The sequence below is a fragment of the Carassius gibelio genome, chromosome B2 (assembly GCF_023724105.1).
Source record: "Carassius gibelio isolate Cgi1373 ecotype wild population from Czech Republic chromosome B2, carGib1.2-hapl.c, whole genome shotgun sequence".
Classification (NCBI taxonomy): domain Eukaryota; kingdom Metazoa; phylum Chordata; class Actinopteri; order Cypriniformes; family Cyprinidae; genus Carassius; species Carassius gibelio.
The window spans coordinates 15,692,878-15,716,958 of NC_068397.1; the positions used below are offsets into that span (position 1 = coordinate 15,692,878).

Here is a 24,081-nt window from a genome sequence, read left to right on the forward strand (position 1 = left end):
GAACTCATTCAGAAGGCAGCAGCAATCAACAAACGTACAGTTCCAGACTCATTAGTGGAGAAGGTGGAGATATATTTCACTAATTAACACATGGACGGGCCCATTTTTCTTAAATGACACAATATGGATAACATCTTTTGTTAGGTCCTAAATGAAAAGCCTGTTGAAATGGGAAGTATAAAAACCCTTTTTGCTTCCCGTGTACTCAGGAAGTATTTCTTAACCATTACTTTCGCATGGTGAGTTGATTCACAGAGAAACTTTTGTTTTAAAACAATTTTCCAATGGTTCCGTCCATATCAAAACCCATATTGAAAGGTCCTCTATATTGTTTATATTCAGGTGTGCGCTTAACCTAGCATACTACAGCCTCTCTCTGAATGTGGGGAAGTTTGGCCTTGATATTTTTCTCAATCAACTCATATTCGGCGTCTCTGAGATTCCTGTCCACTTCTTCTGCATGTGGTCTTTGGAAACGGCTGGAAGGAAGGTGTCTCTGATGGGTGCCCTCATAGTAGGAGGGTCCCTCTGTCTCCTGACACTTGCTGTTCCACAAAGTAAAACCTTTTCCTTATGTAACCCACTGTAACATATAAAGAATCAGCACTTGACCATGTGATGCTCTTCTTAAGGTAACTCCATCGCCGTCGCTGCTCTTGCCACTTGTGGAAGATTTCTCATGAACGGCGCAGGCAGTATTTGCAACGTTTATATTCAAGAACTCTTCCCCACCTCCATTCGGTAAGCATGACCGTGTTGTTTTTCTGTAGAAGACTGATGGTTTCAATGAAGTTATGTAATAATCGCCTTCTGATTTCCAGTCAGACAGCGATGGGCCTGGGCTCCACTGCAGCACGAGTCGCAAGCATGTTGGCTCCTGTGGTGAACATGCTGGAGGTCTACCACTTTACTATTCCCACTCTGGTGTTAGGCAGCCTGTCACTAGCAAGTGGGATAATGGCCTTCCTGCTTCCTGAGACCAGACGCACTGAGCTGCCTGGTTCAACAGAGGAGGCAGAGGGCAAGAGGTACATGTACTAAACACTGAAAGAGTTTTCAAAACTGGTCAGAAATACTTCTATTTAATGAAATCCTGTTGATGAAAGTGTTTTTTTGCAATGCCAACATTAAGTGTTCAGTTGCATGACTCTGTAATACTTAAGTTACACATTAAGCCTCTTAAGTATTATACATTTTATAAAAATAAGAGAAAATAACACACTATCCCTCTATCTCTCAAAAGGCAAACAAAAAAGGCTTACTCTGCACCTGGAGATTGTGAAGACATCAAAGCAACCAAGTTATAACCTTGTCTTTGTTGCTAGTGTTATTGTTCTGTTTAATGGTTAACATTGTAGTGATATGTAGAAATAACAATCAGTTATTAATTTCTGCAGTTTATCAAATATATTTGTAGATTTAGTGTTCTATATGTAAAATAATATGCAATAAACCTCATTGTATGACCCAATTATTTTATTTTTTTGGATGAACATGGTCAGTACATTGGTTGATGATCAACATTAACATGACGCATTTCTTGCATTTGTATTTGTGGATTATATGATGACTAAATGGATTATTTTAAGTAAACTTTGCTAAATAAATCTATTTATTCTTCCCCTATGTCAAAGAACTATTAGTCATAGCAGGCATAAAAATATTACCGATTAATACAGTCAAAGTAGAAAAATGTTAGTCTGATTTCACTGAACAACCTCTGTAGAATCACAATGAATTTGTCAAATACTAACATTTGTTTTTCTCTAAAAACATTAAGTAACACTACATTAGATATTGACACTTGTATTAATATACATTGATTATTCAGATCTAAAAAAGTAACACATTATATAAGAATACTTAAATATACATTAATCAATCAATCAAATGTCAGAAATAAAATTTGTGCATTGTACTAAATAGTACAGCAAAGGCAAATCAACATATCTGCTTATTTAAATGTAAAATTTGAATCTTTTGTGTGTGTAATGAAGAATGGCACCGACACTACCCCAAAAAGTCAGACATCCAGTCATTTTCAGGCTTTTGCTGCAGCACAGCACTGTTGTCAGGGTTTGTTGGATTAAGTACGGAGAGGGTATCCTGTGCTGGTTCTTGAGACATGGCAGGAATCGATGAAAATATGTCATCTGGAAATATGTTGCTCGCTTTGGTCTCTGCAGCCTCACCGTGACTCTCTAACCCAGTGAAATCGTCAAATGGGTTTGCAGTTCTTTGAGGTGTTTCTACACTGAATGCATTTGTAGTAACACCTGCAAAGATGTCATTTGAGAAAGGATCAGCACTCATGTGACTGAACGGAGCTGTAGATGGATCTTTCTCAGAGCTGAAGAAGTCAAAAGCTTCCATTTGAGATGGCTCGGTTAGCTCTTGGCCAGAAAAGTTTGGATCAGACGCATTAGAGGTTGATTGATTGCCTTTACTCTCGAAAACATTGTTAACCTCACTTTGAATGAAATTTTCAGAGCTTTTCTGTTCAAACACATTTGAAGTAACTGATAGTGTTGAGGGGACATCTTCAGAACTTATAAAGTCAAAAACTCCATTTGGTTCCAGTTGACCATCTGTTATTCCCTCAAAAGGGTTTTGACTAGGAGTCTCACTGTTGGTCATAATATCAAAGAAATTATTAGTGGACGATTGATCAAAGACAGTGAGCATATCGTCACCTCCAAATATATCCATTGTTTGGACTGGTGCATTGTTCATACCAAAGGGATCATCAGTCATTTCTAAGGAAACAACTGCTTCGTTTTTATTGACTTCAGTTAAGGTGTTTCCAAAACCATACAAGTTTGCCTCAATACTTGACTCTGATGAACTAAAAATATCAAGAGTCTTTTGATTCAAATTAACAAAAGGACCTGATGTCATATCTCCAATTTCTCCCTGAGTGTTTTCTCCAAATGGGTCTTCTTGAATAATGGAGCTCCCTAGATCTACTGATGGAGTTTCCAAATCCATAATGTCTGTCAATGTGTCACTGTGTGTATAATCAAGTGTATCTGAACCTGAAAAAGCAATGGAATCTGTGTTAGGGCCTGCAACTTGAGATGTAAATGCATCAGACGAATCAAGAAAACCAGTTGTATCTTCATTCTGAGGCAAAGAGGAACTGAGGCTCTCCTCAAGACCTGAATGTTTTGAAGAGTCAAGAGAGGTCAGATCTACATGAATGTGTTCTTGTGAAGGAATAAGAGCCTCATTTCTTTCCATCTCCCCAAAACCAACAGAAGTGGGCTTGTGCTGTTCAATTGACTCGAGGTTTATTGATGGTACAGTCTCGTCAGCAGAGCTTCCATCATGCAATAGGATGGGATTTTCAAGGCTCTCGATTAGATTTGGTTCTTCTGCAGCATCACTTAGTTGGTTTTGTGTTGGGTTTATGGGCTCTTGAGATGCGTTTTGACAGGTGGGCTCAGACGATGGGGGAAATAGGGAAACATTTTCTTGTATCAATGTAGTGTCATCTACAGTGACTCCAGTTTTCTCTGGCTCCTTTTCACATGTAGTTTCAGGTTTGATTTCTGGTGTTTTCTTTATTTCTAAATCTATTTCAGAGGATGAAAAGAGTCTGCCCAGTACATTTCTAGGTTTGACATCGGATCTTTTGCTTTCCATTTTTGTCTCACTTTTGTTCTCTTTCCTACTTGGACCAGATGTGAAGAGTTTGGAAAGAGGGCTTTTACCTTTAGACCAAGAACCTTTATTCCCTTTATCCATGGCCTTTTTGTCAGCAACCTTTGTGTTGCTTTTATTATCAGATTTTGGAGGCATATCCAACAACTCAGGGACTTTAGATTCAACCTTAATAATATCTGTGGGTTGTTGATTTTTGGAGGTTACAGCATTGGCATTACTTTCAATGACCTCTTTTTTCGTCTCATCAACCTGCTCCAAATCACATGATTCACTACCTGGTTTAAATGTTTCTTTACCACATGCTGGGATGTCATTTATCTGCAGTTCATCAAGATTCAGGATGGTTTCCATCTCACTCATATTTTCCTCATTTGCTTTTGTTATTTCACTTTCCTGTTTTCCTACAGTCGGGAGGAAAGGATCCTGCCTTTGTCCATCTAAAGCTTTGGGATATCCAACAGAATCATGGCTGTATGGATGGTGCATTTTGTCTATTAAACCGTCCACAGGTGATTCCTCTATTTCTATTCCTGATTCAAAGGTTGTCATATCTGCTGTTATTACTCTAACATTAACAGCTGCAGGTTCAACAAAAGCATCAGTAGAGCTTTCAACTTCTTCACTGGTTATCTCTGTGTTGGTTTCCTTGTCTATATTTAAATCTGAAACAAACCGGACAGACTTTTTAATTTTCGTCGGGCTATCTGCTTTCCCATCTTCAGCCAAATTGTCTCCTCTCACAGAATCTGTACTTGAGGTAACAGAATTGAAGTTTCTGCTTGTCACTTTCCCACCTGTTAAAACTTTACTTTGTGTTCCAGCTCTATCTGCAGTCTTCTGCAATGATTTTGTACCTCTTGGATGATTTGTATAAACATCCTCTGAATGTGGTGCACTTTTTATCGTGGAGGGAGAGGCGTATGTGTTTGTCTTCTCATAAACCCGAGGTGATAGCTGAACAGTTTTGTCCATTTCATCCAGCCCAGAATGAAACCTTTTCTTTTCAAGAGCATTTCTGGAGCTTCGTGCAGCAGAAGGCTTGTGATTTGACCAGTCTGTTGTACTTCTTGAGGCTGAGGAAGTATTGTGTGATACAGGGCTGTGTCGGGTCCCCCTGCTTTCTGGTGGCCAGCTTATTTTAAGCTTGTTCGTGTTGTCGGGACATTTCAATTGATCATCTTTGTTTCTTTGCTGTCGAGATGATGGTGCTCTAGGCTCATCTACAGTTGCATCAACACATGTAAGCTCTGTTTTACGTGCTGAGCTGAATTTGTTAGTAGGTTTAGGTTCCTCTGTTTTAACGAGCCAGCGGTCTTTGTGTTGTCTATGGCCAAAACCCTCATCATAGTTGCCCTTTTTCTTAAACAACTGATGGTAATGTGATGGGCAGTAGAACTCTCCATAAAGAGCAGAGTAATTGTAAATGCTGTAATGAACAACAGTACACAAGTGAAGATTCAAGTATATGCTCTAAAACAGAACATTTCCCAGGGAATTAAGTGTTGTCGTACTTGATTTGTGATTAGAGGAAATCATTTGATTCAATATTTTGATTAGCAAATGTAATTGTCATTAAGAATCACAGATTTCATAATGTTCTAGGATTACACACAAATATTTTTCGAACTGATTTGCCTTCTAATGTATAGGAAAATGATTTTGGAATTTCAAAATGGATTATCGGGATATCCTTGTCTCACCTTAGCTTTTTATTACAGTGTTTGCAGCAGAAACAGTAACTATGTAGGATTAGTTTATCTGCCGTCATTTTCTCCATTGGATAAACTGGCATCAGGCATGCAGAGCACATCTCTTTAGCAGGTGACAGGAACTATGACAACAATATAGACATGGAATATGAGTTTATGCATGATGTTCACAGCGTAAAGAACCTCCTATGAAAAAAAGGTCAAAATTGTCATAGCATGGTTTTTTATAGAAATAATTTAAAAATTAAACAAATACTGCTTTGTAAGTATTTTATTTTAGATAATTTTAATATACAGCATAAGAATTGCAACAGTACAAAAAAACCTTGCTCTTAAAGCATTACAGTAAAACTCTTTATTGTACACGCATATAAAATGAGGACCAATAAAACTAATACATAAGCATCTTAAATAGAAATATAGCGCTAACATTCAGCAAAAAAAAAAAAAATTCCCACAAAACAAAATGGGCAGACAGGTTAATGTTTTTCTGTGTTGGGATGACTGAAAGTAACAAACACTTTTCTGTCTTTGATTTTAGACAAAGAATTTGAGGAGAAGGTTTGGCCAGAATGTTGTGAAACAGGTGAAGCCATTTCTTCATATCTCCCTGGATTTGTAATTTTATCATATGAGGCGGATAATTCACCCTCAGACTGCCTGGTAACAAAGGTAGATCTTTTGGAAGAGAAGTAAGTGTTCCCAAAGCAGTCTATCTCTTCGTATTTCTCACTGACAGTTTTAGTGCCAATGATTCCACTTGCAACCTCAGGAATGCGCTGTACTTCAAGAATGCTGACTTTCCTCTTAGGACTTGGAGGGGTGCAAACATGGCTGGCTGAGCTTTTGTCAGGGGAGGACTGTCTAAAGATGCTACTTGCATCAGGTTGATCAGCTGCTTTCAGGATATCTGAGTGAGGCTGTAGGGATGCAGGTGACTCAGCAGGTTTTCTTGCAGCAGAATGAATGGAAATGAATGAAGGCGAGCAGGGGACATTTGAGCATGGTTTGCTCATTTGATGTACATGTGGTACCTCTTTGGGCAGACACCTGTTATCAGTACTCTGTACCTGTTTAGATTGCACAGGTTTTGCTTTGCTGGATACAATGCTAATTTTCCTAATGTTTTTAGTATTTGGCGAGACATTGCTCGCATTTAAGGATTCACTAAACAGGCCTGACAACCCAGCAATGTCTGCCTCAGACTTTAAATTTGAAACCGAGTACAGAGCTTTTTTTATCACCTCCTCAATTTCCAGGAGTTTAGCTAATGTCTGTTCTTTCAAACTGATGATATCCATGCTTGCTTTCTCTAGGTCCTCAAATGCAGACTCAACAGAGGATATGCTCTCAACATCATCTCTTAAGCCCTCTGTCTCTGTGCCAGCTCTTGGACAATGTCTGCGTTTCATGTTTTTTACGGGCTTGCTAATCCAAGCAGGCACATTCTCAAACAAAGTCGTTAGAGATTTGACATCCACCTCACAAGTCTCCCCCTCTATTTCTTGAACTTTTGACAAAATGATCTTCAGCTCTTCTCGTCTCATAAGGTTTTCGAAGATCTCCATGGCTGCTTTGACGTTGCCCCTCATGATCTCATCTTTGTGGACGGAGAGTCTCTGGCGGCGCTCATCTTCTGTCTCTCTCCTAGCTTTCTTTTCTCTTAAAACAACTTGGTTCTGAGAAGGAACGTCACACATTTCAGGTGTGTCTCTGCTGGTGGAGTGTAACTCCACTTTATTTGTGTTCTCTTCGGAAGTTTTAGCCTGTTCCCGGATGGTTTCTTTTTGCACAACTTTAATTTTCTTTGGGAAAACCGAGGTTGTTGTCTTTTCTCCAAAATTCTGAAGTGCAACCTTAAAACCTTTGTTTAATTCGTCATCATCCTTTGAATAACTCTGCATACACATCCTGATCTCCTCTGCAGCATTTATCCTCTGAATCACATTTTTCTCCATTCCTTCTCTATTACAAGCAAAGGATTCGTCATCAAGAGAGACTGTTTTACTGACTGATGGAGTGTCTGTATGTTGCATGTGGGAATTTTGAACCCATTGCTCAGTATACTGCATCTTTTGAAAATCCGTAGGATCGGTCAAGTTTGTCCTTTGAACTGGTTCAGGAATGTTGCATGGTTTTTCTTTAATTTGGTTTAAAGTTTCGTTTCTATGCAAAGAAGTTTTGCTGGGAGCAACTTTGGGGGGGATTGCAGGAGTATGTTGCTTATTACTAAGATGCTCAGGTGAGCTTGGACAAATATGTGGGGTTTCTGTAATATGATTGGAGCTGGTGGTGATGTGTAATGGCTTTGGTGGAATAATTGGCTTTTGATCTTTAATCTGATTACCAATTTTTAAATGCATGGGTGGTGGATGTTTGTCTCTTCCTGAAAAAGGTTTCGAGAGCTTTGAACAGTCCGCGTCTGAGCTAACAGATTCTGAATTCAGTGCCGAGATCGTCAGATGCTCACTTCCGGTCACTGAAACCGAAGAAGATAATTTAGTGTCAGATGAAGGCAAATTTACAAAACTCTGCTTGCATTCTACAGTCCCTGAGTCGTCTGTCATTCTGCTTGGTGTGTAAGACTGTCCTGATTGTCTGAATAACATTGCTGCCTTGAAATCTCCTTTAGAAATATTAATACTAGACTTCTCAAGAGACTGGAGTGTCTCTTGCATATTACCTCTAACAACTTCCTCCCTGACTACACTTCTCTGCTCTGTCGCAGCACTTCGTAATGAATGGATTGCAGCCTTCACATCACCTTTAACGATATCTGGCACTAACTCTAAAACCTGAGCACTGTTATCTATCGCTCTTGAGTCATCATCTGTACTAACAAGTATTATATTTTCTCGCCCTCCCACTTCATTCTGACAGCAAACTGCTTCGTTGGATCCCTGATCCTTTTCTATGTCACTAACCTTTCGAAATGTTGTAGTAATCCGCTGGTTACTGAAGGAGGATGTTGTAGACTGCTCCACTGTTGTGTTGCTTTGGCACTGAGACGATTCATTTATATTATATAGCTTTCCAGGAGTGACAGTTTCTCGCTCTACTCTCATGCTTTGGTTCTTTGCCCTCTCCAGGGATCTTTTGGCAGCCTTAACATCCCCTGAAATGATTTCCTCCTTAATTAATTTCCTTTTGTTTTCTTCTGAGCACAGTTCTTCTGCCTCTATATTCAAATCGTAAATAGTGCCTGGTTCGATGACTTCACGCTCCACATGCATGCTTTGTTGTTTTGCCCTCTCCAAGGATTCAAGGGTCGCCTTAATGTCTCCAGAAACGATTTCCTCCTTCTGGACCATGACTGGCTGTTTGATTGCGTCATCAAGTTGCTGCTTGGCCGACAAAATATCACCTCTGACGATCTCCTCCTTTGGCACGCAGTTTCCAACGTCCAGGTCTATGCAGAACTCTGAGAAAACCTTTTTGACATTCTTCACATCTCCTGGTACAACATCCAAGACTGTTCTTTCAATTTGATCCCTTTGTTGATTTAGGTTTCGCTTCGCTTCCTTGACATCACCTTGAATAATTTCAATTTTATCTCCACAAGAGTCTGACAGTTCCTCCTCAGAGAGTTCTTGCTGTAGACTCTTAAGGTCGCCCTTTTCAATGCAGCTTCGATACAAATCAACATTGCCCCTCTCGTTTTGTTCCAGTCTGCAAGACGGTTTGGTTTGCTGGTTGTGGGCAGTGGCTAGGAGGTTGCCAATGGTGGATTTGACATCTCCTCGTGCAATGTCTTGCGACTCAGTCACGTTGCTTTGACAGTGGAGGGAATACACTGTCATCTCCGGCTGCCCACCTTCGGATTCTTGCATCACCAAGCCTGTCTTGATTGTTTTATGTTGGACGAGCAAGTTCTCAATTATTTTAACTGCTTCTTGGGCCTTACACTCTGCCTCAGGGTTATCTGTGAATCCGAATGGGATTTCAAGCACTGTGCTGTGCATCTTGCCTTGTTCGTCCTCTTTAAGTAGAACAACTTTAGGTTTCAGGTTCGGTTTAAACAGTAACTGCAGCATTATGTTCCTGATGTTACCTTCAACAACTTCCTCTTTTTGAACTTTAGGCCCCTCGTTTTTAACAATCTGATATTTTGCCATGTTTACATACATATAATCATTTGCCTGGATGATGATTCCACTTGAATGAATGAATGCATTATGGCAAAGGCGGAAGAGTATGTCTGTCACACTCTCTATAGTGATTTTGTCCAGCGGCGTGGTCTCGAATAACCAGGTTGTGCTTTTGACGTCTGCCTTGGGAATTTCTTCCTTTGATGAAGCAAGCTCTTCAATAGATTCATCTGTCTTTATTTTATCTAAGGCCTGTGATTCGAATAACCAAGTGCAGCGTTTAACATCTCCCTTTGTGTTATCCTCTCGATGTACAGTTGTCAAGATGGCGTTCCGATCTGGCTCACCTTTTATAGTATGAATAGGTTGATTCTCAAACAGCCAGGTTGAGGTACGTACATCACCTTGTTGAACATCTGTAACACTCACCATTCGCACACACTTCTTTTGACCCGCTTGCTTAGTCTCAAAAAGTTGCTTGCTTTGTTTCACACTTTTCCCATTGCCTACATCTTCAACAACCCTCACCGAGGGCCCTTCTTGAGCTTTGAAAGAGTCAAGGGGCTGAGTCTCAAACTTCCAACGTGCTGATTTCACATCTCCCTTGTGCACATCCTCTTGTGTAACTGCACGGAGGACATAGATTTCTTTGTCTGCTTGGATGGTATCCAGTGGCTTGGTTTCGAACATCCACCTTGCACCCCTGACATCTCCTCTCATCACTTCTTCTTTCTTTACCGTGGTAACTTCATGAAACTGTCCGTCCTTGTCTCTAATTGCATATAATGGCTGAGTTTCAAAAAGCATAGTGCTGGACTTCACATTACCACTGCTTCTTGTGGGCTTCTCAACACTCATTGGCTGGTGCTCAAGCAGTTTGTCTTTATCCTGGATTTTGTCTAGAGAGAAACTTTCAAAAATAAATTTCTTGCTTCCGACATCACCAACCTCAACATCACTGACACTTTGAGTTATTCCATCCTCCTTCTCATTAATGTTACTGATAGGCTGATTCTCAAACAGCCAAGTGAATCTGTGGACTGAACCTGACTGAATTTCGTTTTTCTGCTCCTTAGAGTCTTTGACACATTCACTTCCTATTTCATGAAGTAACTTGGATTCAAAGATTTCCTTGACACGTGAGACATCTCCAGACTGGATATCCACCTGACTGACATATCTTACATTTTGGCCAGAATCAGTTTGCTTTTTTGTTATTCTGTCCAAAGTTTCTGTTTCAAACAGGTGCTTCACTGTCTTTACATTCATATCACTTTTAATGTCTTCCTGCACACTACTGCATAATTTCAAACTGAAGTCCTTCTTGTCTTTATTGTTATCCAGTGGCTGTGTTTCAAAAAACCAAGTGTGGGACTTCACATCAGCTTTTGGCACTGCTTCTACATTCTGGTTCCTTTCTGATTTCTCATACAAAATGTCCATTGGTTGTGTCTCAAACAACCATTTGCACGTCTTCACGTTACCCTTTTGAAATTCTTCCTGCGTTACTACTGAATCTGCTTCGTTCTTTCTAATCACATTGATGCAATCCAAAGGTTGTGTTTCAAACATCCATTTAGCTGTCCTCACATCACCTGCCGTGTCCTCTTGCCTTGTAATGCCCTTGATGAGCTCTACTTTTCCACTGCCTTCTTCAAATTGGTCTAAGGATTTTGTCTCAAACATCCATTTGTAATTCTGTACGTTCCCTTTGATGGATTCTTCTCTACTGACAGTCGTGACCTTGTGGAAATTTCCAGCGCAGTCTTTAATTGCATACAGTGGCGTGGTTTCAAATAGTAAACGGTTGCCTTTGACATCCCCAGCTGTAATTTCGGCGATATGACTTTGTGCTTTCTCTGAGATGTTACTAAGAGGTAATGTTTCAAAAAGGTTCTTGAAAGTCTTCACATCTCCTTTCTCAACATCTTGAACTTTGTTTCCACTGTCAATTGTAGTTTTCCCAATACTGCATTTCTCAAACTGCAGCCTTTTGCCTTCAACTTCCCCTTTTTCGTCACTTGACACCACAACTTTTTTAAGCTGTCCCACCTCATAGCTGTCTTTCAGAGTATCCATGGGCTGAGTTTCAAAAAGCCATAGTGTGGATCCTACATTTCCTCCAACAATTGCCTCCTTCTCTGAAATTTCACCAACAAACTCTCCTTTAAGAGATGACAGGGGTTGGTTTTCAAAAAGTTTTAGTTTGTTATGAACATCTGCTTCCCCAATGATGTCCTCCACTGTTCCTTTGAACTTTTGTTCTTCCACGGCACCTTCATGAATTGCATCAAGTGGCTGGGTCTCAAACATCCATTTTTTCTCATCAACACCACCTTTCTGGGCTTCCTCAAGTGAGATCCCTCTAATTATTTTCACACCAGCTCCTTTATTAATGTGGTCCAAGGGTTGAGTTTCAAAAAGCCAACGCGCGGTTTTAAATTCACTGCTTTGGATTTCCTCTCTACAGATTGATTTGATTTCATGGATTTGGCCACTGCTATCCCTAATTGCGCAACAGGGATCTGCTTGAAAGAGTTTGACGGTTTTCTTCACATCTCCTTTATTCTCCTGGAGTTCTGATTTGAGTGTTAAAAAGTGCTGGTCTTCAACAGAGCAGCAGCGGCCTAAAGCTTCCAGTGGTTTGGATTCAAACAGGAGGCGTGTACCTCTCACATCTCCCTTCTGAACGGGTTCCTTCAGTACGACCTCCACGATTTCCTCATTCTCCATCTTTGTCTTACTGATTGAATCTAGGGGCTGTGTCTCAAACAACCAGGTGGATGTGCGAACATCTCCTTTTACTACACCTGGCCTCTCTCCCACTAATGTGTGTTGACCATCAAACACTGAATGCTCAAACAAAGAGGATGTGCCCCTCACATCCCCACCTTGAAGATTTTCCTCATTGAGAAGTTTTTTAGTTTCATGTGGGTCTCCAATATTGTCAAGAGTCCAGTTCTCAAATATCCAGCGCATGGACTGGACTTCTCCCTGATATGCTGTGTCTCCTGCTTGGGGATTTATTGCATCTATTAGTTCATCATCTACATCATCAAGATTCATCTTTAATTCAGGATGAATGTGTTTAAAAAGACGCTTCAGTTCACTTTTCTGTCGATGCTGATAGAACTCGGAGAAGGTTTCTTTTGGAGGTGGTATGGGGAGAAAGATCTGGCTTTGATCCTTTTGAAGTGATTCCAGAACTTGAGGTCTTGGTAAAGGAGGTGGAGGAGGAGGAAAATCATCATCTCCACTGGAGACATCTGTCACTTTTATCTGTTTGGCTTTTTCTGCCATCTTGGATGCAAAGAAGAAGTATGAAGTCTCAAGTTACTCTCCACAACACAATGAATTAAATTGTCATTATGTTAAACTCTTAATTAAGACTCTGTTTCGAATAAAAATGTTAGTATTATTAAGCTTAAAAGCCATACTTTACCTTGTTTTTGAGTTTAGCTGGAACAGCTGATTTAGTTCACTGCACACACATTCATGTGAGGTTTGACTTCATTTATGATGGTTTTCAGCCTTGTTAGTAGGAAATTCATGTTCCACAACAAATACAGTTTCATTTCCAAACATTTTTGAAAACAAAAAAAGTTTGAACGAATAGGAACAAGAATATGATCCACAGCGACCACAACAAAACGGCAGCTATAATGGCAACTAAATGCAGGAATATCATAAAATGCATTAAGCTACAAAGACTACAAACTCAAAAGATTTTCATGCTGTGCCTTTTAGATATGTGTGCCTTTTTACCCATTAAGAAGTCTACTTTCACTGTATCACAAATTCTGTCATTAACAAGGCTACATTTTTACAACATCACTGTTACCATGGCTTTGATTTTGATTTAATTATAATGGTAACATATCCTGCCTGTGTGGAAATATTGTAATAAAGCATTGCTAAATGAATTCTTGTTACGCACACACACACACATATACACCAAGACATTCACGGTGTAATTTCCATTATATTTGTTTCTAAATAAGTAACACAGCACCTATTATAATTAGTCATTAGTCACACAGCAGGCTTACATGATGATCAAGACTTAAAGTCAGCTAGAACTGTTGGTCATACCTTGCTCTGTTGTTTCTTCTTTCCGCTTGAAATTGAGTGCTCCTGGAACGCACTGCCCTGAAAAAGAAGCATGTTTAATTATTCCTGCTCATTTTACATAGAAGACACTCATTACTTAATTGGCATAAAGCAGTTTTAACAACACATCACTTTAGTGACTGAGGAAAATACTTCCTAACAAGAGACATGTACTATAAAAAGAGCATGTACCAGACTTCACAGCAATGCATGCATGTGTGTGATTCAGTCTGAGCACTTGACCTCATAGATGCCTGTGTGTTGTGAGCGATATGACAGATGCAGTGAGCACTCACTTGCTGTTCGATATATCCTGAGGAGTCTGCAGCTGCTACCTTTGACAGGTAAAGGGCAGATCTGTCTTTCACGCTCGGGATAGGAGAGGATGTGTACTTAGGTTTGTGGTCTTGATAGGAGGCAGATTTTCTGTCTTTCTTGAAATGTTTGTTATCTAATTTACAGAAAAAAACAAACATTGTTTTAAAACTACAGTCAGAAATAATTTATAAACTAAAAATCATGACTCCTATTGCGTATGCAACTTTATTAGTGGTTTCTATATAATTGAAAAGTTAAATGTACATATAAGGAACAGCTTGAGGACCAATATGCAACTTATTAGATCAACTGGCAACATGATTGGGTGTAAAAAGAGCCTCTCAGAGTGGCAGTGTCTCTCAGAAGTCAAGATGGGCAGAGGATCACCAATTCCCCAATGCTGCGGTGAAAAATATCAGAATGGAGTTTCTCAGAGAAAAATTGCAAAGAGTTTGAATTGATCATCATCTACAGTGCATATAATAATCATCCAAAGATTCAGAGAATCTGGAAATAATCTCTGTGTGTAAGGGTCAAGGCTGGAAAACTGTACTGGATGCCCATGATCTTCGGGCCCTTAAACAGCACTGCATCACATACAGGAATGCTACTGTAATGGAAATCACAACATGGGCTCAGGGATACTTTCAGAAAACATTGACGGTGAACACAATCCACCGTGCCATTCGTAGTTGCTGGCTAAAACTCTATAGGTTAAAAAAGAAGCCAGATCTAAACATGATCCAGAAGTGCAGGTGTTTTCTCTGGGCCAAGGCTCATTTAAAATGGACTGTGGCCAAGTGGAAAACTGTTTTGTGGTCAGATGAATCAAAATGTGATGTTTTTTTTTGGAAAACTGGAATGCCATGTCATCCGGACTAAAGAGCACAAGGGCAACCCAAGTTGTTATCAGCACTCAGTTCAGAAGTCTGCATCTCTGATGGTATGGGGTTGCATGAGTGTGTGTGGCATGGGCAGCTTACACATCTGGAAAGACACCATCAATGGTGAAAGGTATATGCAAGTTCTAGACCAACATATGCTCCCATCCAGACGTCGTCTCTTTCAGGGAAGACCTTGCATTTTCCAACATGACAATGCCAGACAACATACTGCATCAATTACAACATCATGGCTGCGTAGAAGAAGGATCCGGGTACTGAAATGGCCTGCCTACAGTCCAGATCTTTCACCCATAGAAAATATTTGGCGCATCATAAAGAGGAAGATACAACAAAGAAGACCTAAGACAGTTGAGCAACTAGAAGCCTGTTTTAGACAAGAATGGGACAACATTCCTCTTCCTAAACTTGAGCAACTTGTCTCAGTCCCCAGACGTTTGCAGACTGTTATAAAATGAAGAGGGGATGCCACACAGTGGTGAACATGGCCTTGTCCAAACTATTTTGAGATGTGTTGATACCATGAAATTTAAAATCAACTTATTTTTCCCTTGAAATGTTACATTTTCTCAGCTTAAACATTTGATACGTCATCTATGTTGTATTCTGAATAAAATATTGAAATTTGAAACTTCCACATCATTCTGTTTTTATTTGTAATTTGTAAAGTGTCCAAACTCTTTTGGAATTGGGTTTGTATATCATTAATTATTATGACATGTGTTCCTGTAGCTCAACTGGTAGAGCACTGCGCTAGCAAGCAAGCGCAAGGTTGGGGGTTCGATTCCCCGGGAACACATGATTTGTAAAAATTGATAGCCTGAATGCACTGTAAGTCGCTTTGGATAAAAGCGTCTGCTAAATGCATAAATTTAATTTAATGTAATTTAATGACATGTTTGTCATTGTTTTATTTGACTTGTTTTTGGATTAAGAATTTATGGATTTCCATAGTCGATTATGTTTTTTTTTTGTATTACCTGGTGATTATTAGAACACAATTTAATTATTCATTAACTTGCATTGTCTATAAAAGATTGTTTTTAAATGTTGTGTGTGCATTAAAAAAAGCTCCTACATAAAGCTGTTTATAAAGGCTTTATGAAATGCAAACGTGACAGAAACTATCTGAAGCAGAAATGGTATCTATGCCATTGTATCTAAGCGGATTTTGTCATCGTTTTATGTTCATAAAAATAAATAAAAACCAAACCCAAGGCTTTTAAAACATTTTTGTGTTAGACAGTAAATCAGAAGTAGGCTAGAAATAAGACAAGTGTGAGCTGACCCAGTTCCTTGGCCATTTAGTGGCTCTGATAGTGGTGTATATATAGACTGAGGCTGGTGTTGGTATGCTTTTATCTGTGTGCTATTATTATACTTCAAGGACCTTTGGAAACTATTTAGCGCCACGGATACAATAAGAATGTGTAATTGGAAAATATTTGGACTAGATTTTTATTTTATTTTTTACATTTGCTACAGTCAGTTGTCTGTATATCTTTCAGATATGCTATTACAATTTGATTGTATTTCTTAGCATGACCATTGGAAAATGGCAAAAGAAACAACAGTCATGTCAGCCCAATCCTGACCCTTTTTTAAGGTTTCACATTCTCAGAGGACAAAACACTCTTGGACAAATCTTCCCTGATTCATCCTTCTGAACCTAGCCCTTTTTTTTTGACCATGGGAAATGTACATTTTTGCTAACATCATTTAAGCATTTTCAGAGATTTATTATTTTATTTTTTGGATCGGCGTCCAGAAACAATACTGTGTGGTGGTAAAATAGCTATTATAATGATAATGGTTATTTAGCAGACACCAGAATTTTTTTCTTCTGGATTAGTGTGCTTGGCGTGACCTGAAATTTCTGAATGCTGAATTAGAGTAGATCATTTGTGATTCCTGATGATGATGTAATTATGGTTTGGAGCAGCCGAAGAGCACATCAAATTATTGTAAAGCTGCTGTAAGCTTGATCAAAACAAAAGCTTTCCCTATGAGGCCAGGAGCGCTAGAGGCAGCACAGGTCTGTCAGCTGTATTCACGCATACCTCTGTTTTTCACACTGTAAGCTCTCATGGGACAAAAGAACAGGACCCATCACTGGCGCCACTCACGAGTCCGGGCTTAAAACGTTTGCATAGCTGGATGAGCACACAGAATAACAGGGCCACACAATACTGGGGTCTCGCTATAGTCGTTACTGTTTAGCAAAGAGAGATATCATCAAGCTGTCTACAAGCCTGAATATTGTGCTCTCTGGTTTGTTAAAAATGCATTCAGTCAAATTATTACGTTTTAAGAAGCAGCAGCAACAAAACATTTAGCTTAAGGATTTAAATGAAAACACTGCGTTTAAAGGTTATGTAAAATTTAATTTGATATTTGTGAGCTTGCATTTCCATTAAGCCTAATCTGATATAAATGGTGTAATCAAGGAATTATAATGTATGGTTATGGACAAGATCAAAGGCCTCTGTTGAGTTAAACATTGACCATCTCTCCCTGTTTACTTTTTTCATTTAAAATTGAATTTACATGAAATGATCTACACATGATGAAGTCAGCTCTCATTCACAGCTATCCAGAAGCAGGAATGGAGGACACAGCTATTAGCGTCCAAAAATGTGAGTGCTTTTGTGCTGCCGACAGCTGTCCAAATTATCGTGATATGCGCTTGGTATTTATTCACTTCAGCTGCCTTCCTTAGTTTCCTGTGAGCACTCTAAGGTCTTGTTGAAACCACAACAACTTAAAACCATGACTTAAAATAGGGCAGTATTGACAAAGGCATGTTTAACTTTATGATATTAACCACAATATTCAAAATGTCTGAGGTTGGTAAGATAAAAAAGAAAGAAAGAAAGAAATTAATACTTTTATTCAATAGGTATGTATTACTTTAACAAAAGTAAAGAGTCTTTTATTGTTACGAAATAAACATTGTTTTTACAGACTTCCCATTCATCACAGAATCCCGAAAAAAGGTTTTATGGTTTCCACAAAAATATGAACTGTTTTCAACATTGATGTTTCTTGAGCAAATCAGCATTTTAGAATAATTTCTGAAGGATCATGTGACACTAGAGACTGGAGTGATGACTGTTGAAAATATATTTTTTTGGATTTACATTTGAAAATATATTGAGATAGAAAGAGATGGTAATCATTTATAACAGTATTACTATTTTAAAAGTATTTTTGGTCAAAAATAAATGGAGTCTTGGTCAGCAAAATACTTTTTTTTTTTTTTTTTTTTTTTTATCTCACCGACTCCACAAACTTTTGAATGTTAATGTGTGTATATATTTGTTACTTTAACATCCTGTTTTTAGAGCTCAGGTTAAATAAGTAACTGCCTTTATTTTTTTACTTGGGGTTAATTATTATACATTTTAGATGATTGTCATTACATCATTAGACGTGCAGCCTGACATCAGTGGATCATTTGAAATTTGCATTTAAAACGACAACATGACTGTTCTGCTATAATTAAGAAACAGTTCCCAAATCCAAATTTAAATGACAATATTTTAATTTATGTCATATTTAGTTTATATAATCTGGTGTATTACTGTACTCACAGAGTGAATGGCTGGTTCCTGATAGCAGGTCTTACTGCCTTTAAAGCCTCAGTCTTGTATATATTTCCGCAGGTGATGACTTGTGTGTCTCTGTGAGTGTTCGTCTGACTCTGAGGCTGTCTGTAGTGCTAGTCCTGTCTGACTCTGTGCTTTCTAATGGCTGACAGCTGATTTTTATCACTGCTCACTGTGGAGCAGGGATGAGGCCAGCCTGCTATTTTGGAAGCAGCATGGGCGGTCCTCCACACGCCTGAGTCAATCAGGGCTTCTGGAAGTGACTGGGGCACAGGGAACCCCCTTCAGCATAATTCCCACATTAGTCTAGATATCATTCCTAATGCCAGCAGATGTTTAAAAGGTACTGAAATTTTAATTTCAGTGGCTTTTTGGCTGACTGTTCAGAAAGATTCTCATGTAACAGTTCTATTTTTAACTGTTTATGAAAAAAATCCTAAAACTGGATACTACTAATAGGAATGTCATGCCAAGTGACGTTTGATGGTGTCGACAGAGCTTGCTAATACATCTCAAAATAGTAATAAGGCATTGAATAAAGCCATAAATGTACTTGTGAGGATTAATACTTGTGAATTGTTGAAACAGAGCCTGAGGCGATAATGACATGGTTCTGTTTAATTAAGCTTTAACCTCTTAACTGTCACTCACATTTTTGGACATAGACTTGAAAGTGCGTGATCCAAATCTAAATTTGTATGATTCATGACTGAAAACATTTTGTAACATGATTTTGATGTACCATTTTTCATGTTAATGCAATGTTTAATTTTAAAATGGGTTTCAAAGGATGAATTTTCAGATTTTAAGTTTTCAAGTGATGTATAATTTCTAAAGATTTCTAAAGCGTGATACAGAAAAAGGCAACAAAGAGGTGCACTCTTGCCATAAATTAATCTATTACTTTTCCTACATAATTTTTTAATAAAAAAGATTGGTAAAATATCTATTTTAGACATTTCCAACAATATATAGTTTGTCATGATTAGATTAGGATTTAATTGTAATATAGTGAATTAAACGTAGGGGGCCACTGACGGGACGGGTGACAGTTAACAGGTTTTAATATAGTCTCTTTGTGTTTTGGGGAATATTGTGGATAAGACTATAATATACAGAACTTGTATATTTTTAAAATATTGTATAAAGTGGTCCTGAAAACTGTTTGGACACTTAACAAACTTCATTTGTAAAAGAGTGACTGTTTTAAGTCAGTTCACACAGTTCATCACATTAACATTAATATGTTCTACATATACAAATATACTTTAAAAAAAAAACTTTTTCTATTTTTGCAAAGTTGCTAATTTTATTTTTCTTTAAAATAAATTTGTATTAATTATAATTCAATTATATGACTAAAAAAATGCTTACATGACCAAAATTGTATATTTATATTAATTTTATAATTTTATAATATAATTTTATAATATTATTTATATTAATAATCTATTGTTCTGGGTTTCTTAAATCCAAAGACACATCTCTTCTACACACACTTTCTCTCTACTCTATTTCTATTCTATCTACTTGTTTTATTTTATTTATTAAACAACTTGACCCTCTAACACTAGCTCAGTGTATTTTATCTCTTTTCTATCTATATTTAATTCTTTTTTATTTATTATTATTAAAAAAAAAACTTCCTACATGTACTGCATTAGACTTACCAGGACTTTTCATTTGTTTTTAGTTTTTTTGTCATTGAATTTTGTTGTTTTAATTGCTTCTATTACCATCATTTTTAAGTTGCTTTGGATTAAAGCAACTGCTAAATTATTAAATGTAAATGTAATAAAATTACATTCTTACTTTGTTCAAGGGACAGTTCACCCAAAAAAATTCTGTCATCAACTGCCCAGAAATTGTTCTAAACTTGTATGTCTTTCCGTCATATGTTGCACACAAAAGAAGATTTGAAGAAAGCAACCAGTTGACGGTAGCCATTGACTTTCTACAGTTTTTTTTCTCCATACTATGTAAGTCAGTGGCTACCGTTTGGTTACCAGCATTCCTCAAAACATCTTCCTTTGTGTTCAGCAGAATAATGAAACTCATACACGTCATACCTTTTTGGGTGAACTATTCGAATAAAAGTGGTTTAACTATGTCTAAAATACATTTATGACCACTATATGACAGTAAAACACCATTGTAGGCACAGCGTTTTTTTCTTCTTCAAGTAAAGACACTGAATCAGCCCAGTCCAAAGTGTTACTCAAGTGTTAGGAATGTAAGGTTTGTGGCATAACTGTCACTGTATACAGTATTTCATGTCTCCTGAATGCACTGTGCACATACTTACGTGTCCTCACATTCAGTCCTGCTCTCGGCCCTCATTGAAAACCTGTGAAATACGACTCACTCTTTGCAGACAGGATTTTGTCTGTGATGTTAAATCGAAACTATTCTGTTAGGATTATTTGAGGAATATTTTTAACACAGACAGCTGGCATCGCATGCTTGTGTAGGAAGACTTTAGATGCCAAGGTTTTGTCTCACATAGTGCATAAAGTTCACATGACCTTTGACCTCACGGTTACTGCCTGCATCACAGCTGAGCTAAGAAGAAATAACTGGCAAATATATTCTCCCTCATTTACACTAGTTGTACAAATAATTAGTTGTATTTATAATGTGTTAATCAACTTACCATTCGGTCCAGTGGAGGATCGGGTGACACATCCAGGAACCCCACTGATTGTCCTTCTTCTCATTGGCTCATTGAAGGTTTTTTCTTTCTATCAAGGGAATCAAAAATATGTTTTATTATATATTATAATATTATATAAAAAATATAAAATATATTAAGTTATTTTCATATTTATTATAATAATAGTAATATAATTACTTACTGTTTTATCCTATTTTAGACAGGTTAGGACAGGTTAACAATAGATTTTTAATATAAAATAAACATAGTGTTATTATTAAGGCAATGTTGATTTATTGTTTTTAATCTTTTTTTGTTATTATTAAAAACATGTGAATTCATATTGAACTGAATCCAAACCCTGTTTGACTTCTTATGACAGAGTATAAATAATAATAGTTATTTATGATAATAAAAATAATATTACTAAAAATAATAAAAAAATAATATTAGAAGATTAGCATATTTTGTATCTCTATTTTAAAGTGTGTCAGCTCCTATTGAATAGACTCTGAAACAGTTAAGTATTGTTTATATACTAATTGAATTAGCTTTTCTTTTTATATGTTAATCTTCATTTTGTAAAAATGTGTACGCTATTTTTTTAAATGTGCTTTTACTTTATTATTATATAGTTCAGTTTAAATTTTTATTTCCAGTTAATTTCAGTGCTTCAACTTAAACATTCGTTTTCTTTTTTTTATAGTTTCAATTTACATCAATCCTTTTCATTTTATTTCAGATTTATGTCAATTAACAAAAATGTTTTGAATAGATTTAGTTTTAGTTTTAACTAACCCTGGGCTGAACACATAATTTAGCGATGAAATTAGGAGAAAAGCATACATATTGCTTTCTTAAGTCAAGATCGTCCATGTTTTACAAACACAGACGGAAATAAAACATGACGTGACTGTTACACACACCTGATGAGCCTTGTCCTTTTTGGCGCTGGTGACAGTAGTGGCACCAGAATAGACTTTCTCCCACCCCGTCGGTGCCTCCCTCCACTGTGAGGTACTGGGACTCATTGGGCTGCTTTTGGTCTGTGGTGTGACGTTGAGCCGAGGGCTGCTTACATACTTCTTTGACTCAGACAAGACCCTCTGAGCTTTAGGGCCCACCAGGTCTGGCTGGGGCAGCATGTCCATTGAAATACTTCTGGACAAGGTGTTATTTGTCCCACTGAGGGACTCGTATCTCCTCCAGAGATTTTCAACTTTATTCTCTTCATGGTTTGATCTTCGCAGGCCGGATGACTGTGGGATACAGAGATCTATGTATGCCGCAATTGATTGAGAGTATTGCTATTCCACTTATTATACAATCAATCAAAGAGATTTTACCTTGGAATATGCCTCTTCTCTGTCAATATCTGTGAGATCCACACAGCTCTCATACCTAACAAAACAACCAGTTTAGGAAATAAACTTCAAGGAACAGGTGAAATATTGTACATAGAACATGGTAGTCTGCATATTTACCTTTCAACAAGCTGAGAAACGGGTGTCCTTCTGTCCCAAAACCATGAACTATGACCTCCAGAGAGGCTCTTAAGAGATTGGCTTCTTCTCAAGGTTAAGCTCATCTTAGTGGAGAAAATAAATCAGTAAGGAAATCAAACACAAAACAGTTATTTGAACTTTGAATTTACATTTTTTATGCTACGGGGGCCGTTGAATGCTTGAATCTGATTGGTTGAAGAATGTGTGAGCAGTTATTTTCAGCGAAAGCCATGGCTAAAGTAGTTCCAGGCAGGTCTTGACTGCATTATATGTCCATATTGTTAAGCCAAACGATTTCAGTATTTCAAAGGTCTTTATAACCCATAACAGCAAAAGAACCAAAACCCACAACGACACTGACCAAGCATTTAATATAGCATTAATTTCTAATAATACAACGTCACATCTTCGATTTTTTCTTTACTTAAATGTAAATGTATATAAACAATAATTTTCAATTATTTGTTTGTATTTTCTTTTCAAAAAACAATTGTTAAACACCGTAGATTACAGGATGAAGACAAATAAAAAGATCATACTCTTATTATTTTTTATTTAATTCATTTTAATTTATTTATTTCCTAATTTAATTCAAACAGCTGTGGTAGATTAATATAATACAAAATAAACACAAAAAAAGGAAAATATTTTAAAATATATAAATAGATCTTGAAATTAATTGTTAATCCAGTTTAACACAGCACCAGTAAACCAGTGTGTAAATGACTTTGGTCACATGATCCACCTTCTTGGCAGCCCTTCTCTCATCTGACTCAGTTAATGTTTATCATTCATATACTTCGTTACATTACACATTGAAAGCTTTGCTGTATTGTGCAGTTTTAACAAAATACGCACAAATAGCAAAACAAGTTCAGATTTAAAAAAAAAAATCATGTACACAGGAATAAAATTAAAGTGAATAGAAGAAATATTCTAAAACATCAATCAGAATCAAAACACTATACAGTTACTGCAGTTCATTTAATATGACTAAATGTTCATTAGACTAAATTTGGGTAATTTGCCTATTTATGAGCCTAAATATGACTTTAAGTACCTCCCCCCTAAAAAAAAAAACCGAACTGACAAAATATTCCAACAATAGATCTTTAGCTAGAGAGTTACCTTGAGTGATCAGTCTTGCGCTCCTCATTTCCTTCTGTTTCGCTCTGCAGTGTGAACTGGAGCATCACTCACAAGACACTCCTGTCACACAGGACAAAGTCCCTCATTTACAGCCTGACCTCTGGTGTCCGGAAAACTCACTTATTTCTCACCAAATCTGACATGAAGGTAAAATAAAGGCATAAAATGGAACTTGTATACATTGCGTTTACAGTACTGATAATTATGTTTACTAATAAGTAGAGCATTAAAAGAAAAATGGTTATAATCTGATGACAGCTTCCTTGCATGTTAGCATACTGATATTCAAATGTAAACTCATTAGCTCATCAACAAGAGGGTTTCAAGTTATGGCTGTCTGTTCGATGTTAGTCTAGACAAAACACTTGAACAA

At 37.4% G+C, this 24,081-nt stretch overlaps 2 protein-coding genes across 5 annotated transcripts in view; one reads left to right on the top strand and one right to left on the bottom strand.

Annotated features, from left to right (window-relative positions):
• slc22a13a (solute carrier family 22 member 13a) overlaps positions 1-1,659 on the top strand; it is a 3,589-nt gene extending 1,930 nt beyond the window's left edge. For both annotated transcript variants that reach the window (XM_052548733.1, XM_052548732.1), the window contains 6 exons: positions 1-63; positions 145-239; positions 343-557; positions 633-741; positions 822-1,028; positions 1,244-1,659. The exon at positions 1-63 is cut by the window's left edge. In XM_052548733.1, the coding sequence (XP_052404693.1) occupies positions 1-63; positions 145-239; positions 343-557; positions 633-741; positions 822-1,028; positions 1,244-1,307 (753 nt within the window). In that variant the 3' untranslated portion in view covers positions 1,308-1,659. The remainder of the gene's footprint in view (positions 64-144; positions 240-342; positions 558-632; positions 742-821; positions 1,029-1,243) is intronic.
• A 3,972-nt stretch (positions 1,660-5,631) lies between these two features.
• On the bottom strand, positions 5,632-24,038 carry xirp1 (xin actin binding repeat containing 1). Of its 3 annotated transcripts, XM_052548720.1 has the most exons (9): positions 23,688-24,038; positions 22,539-22,642; positions 22,401-22,455; positions 21,981-22,313; positions 21,055-21,142; positions 13,870-14,024; positions 13,556-13,612; positions 8,300-12,763; positions 7,715-7,854 (listed from the first exon to the last, which is right to left on the bottom strand). In XM_052548720.1, exons 2-9 carry the CDS (start codon positions 22,640-22,642, stop codon positions 7,852-7,854), a joined length of 5,259 nt encoding a protein of 1,752 aa, XP_052404680.1. In that variant the 5' UTR covers positions 23,688-24,038; the 3' UTR covers positions 7,715-7,851. The 3 variants fall into 3 exon arrangements, with proteins under 3 accessions (XP_052404678.1, XP_052404679.1, XP_052404680.1); XM_052548718.1 differs by lacking the exons at positions 21,055-21,142; positions 21,981-22,313; positions 22,401-22,455; positions 22,539-22,642; positions 23,688-24,038 and adding an exon at positions 18,387-19,687 and having other exon boundaries at positions 5,632-12,763; XM_052548719.1 differs by lacking the exons at positions 13,556-13,612; positions 13,870-14,024; positions 21,055-21,142; ... (2 more) ...; positions 22,539-22,642; positions 23,688-24,038 and adding an exon at positions 12,906-13,547 and having other exon boundaries at positions 5,632-12,763.
• Between the last annotated feature and the right edge of the window lie 43 nt (positions 24,039-24,081).

Excerpts from the sequence above, each read along its gene's own strand:
- xirp1 (XM_052548718.1), bottom strand. The coding sequence starts at position 12,763 with ATGGCAGAAAAAGCCAAACAGATAAAAGTGACAGATGTCTCCAGTGGA.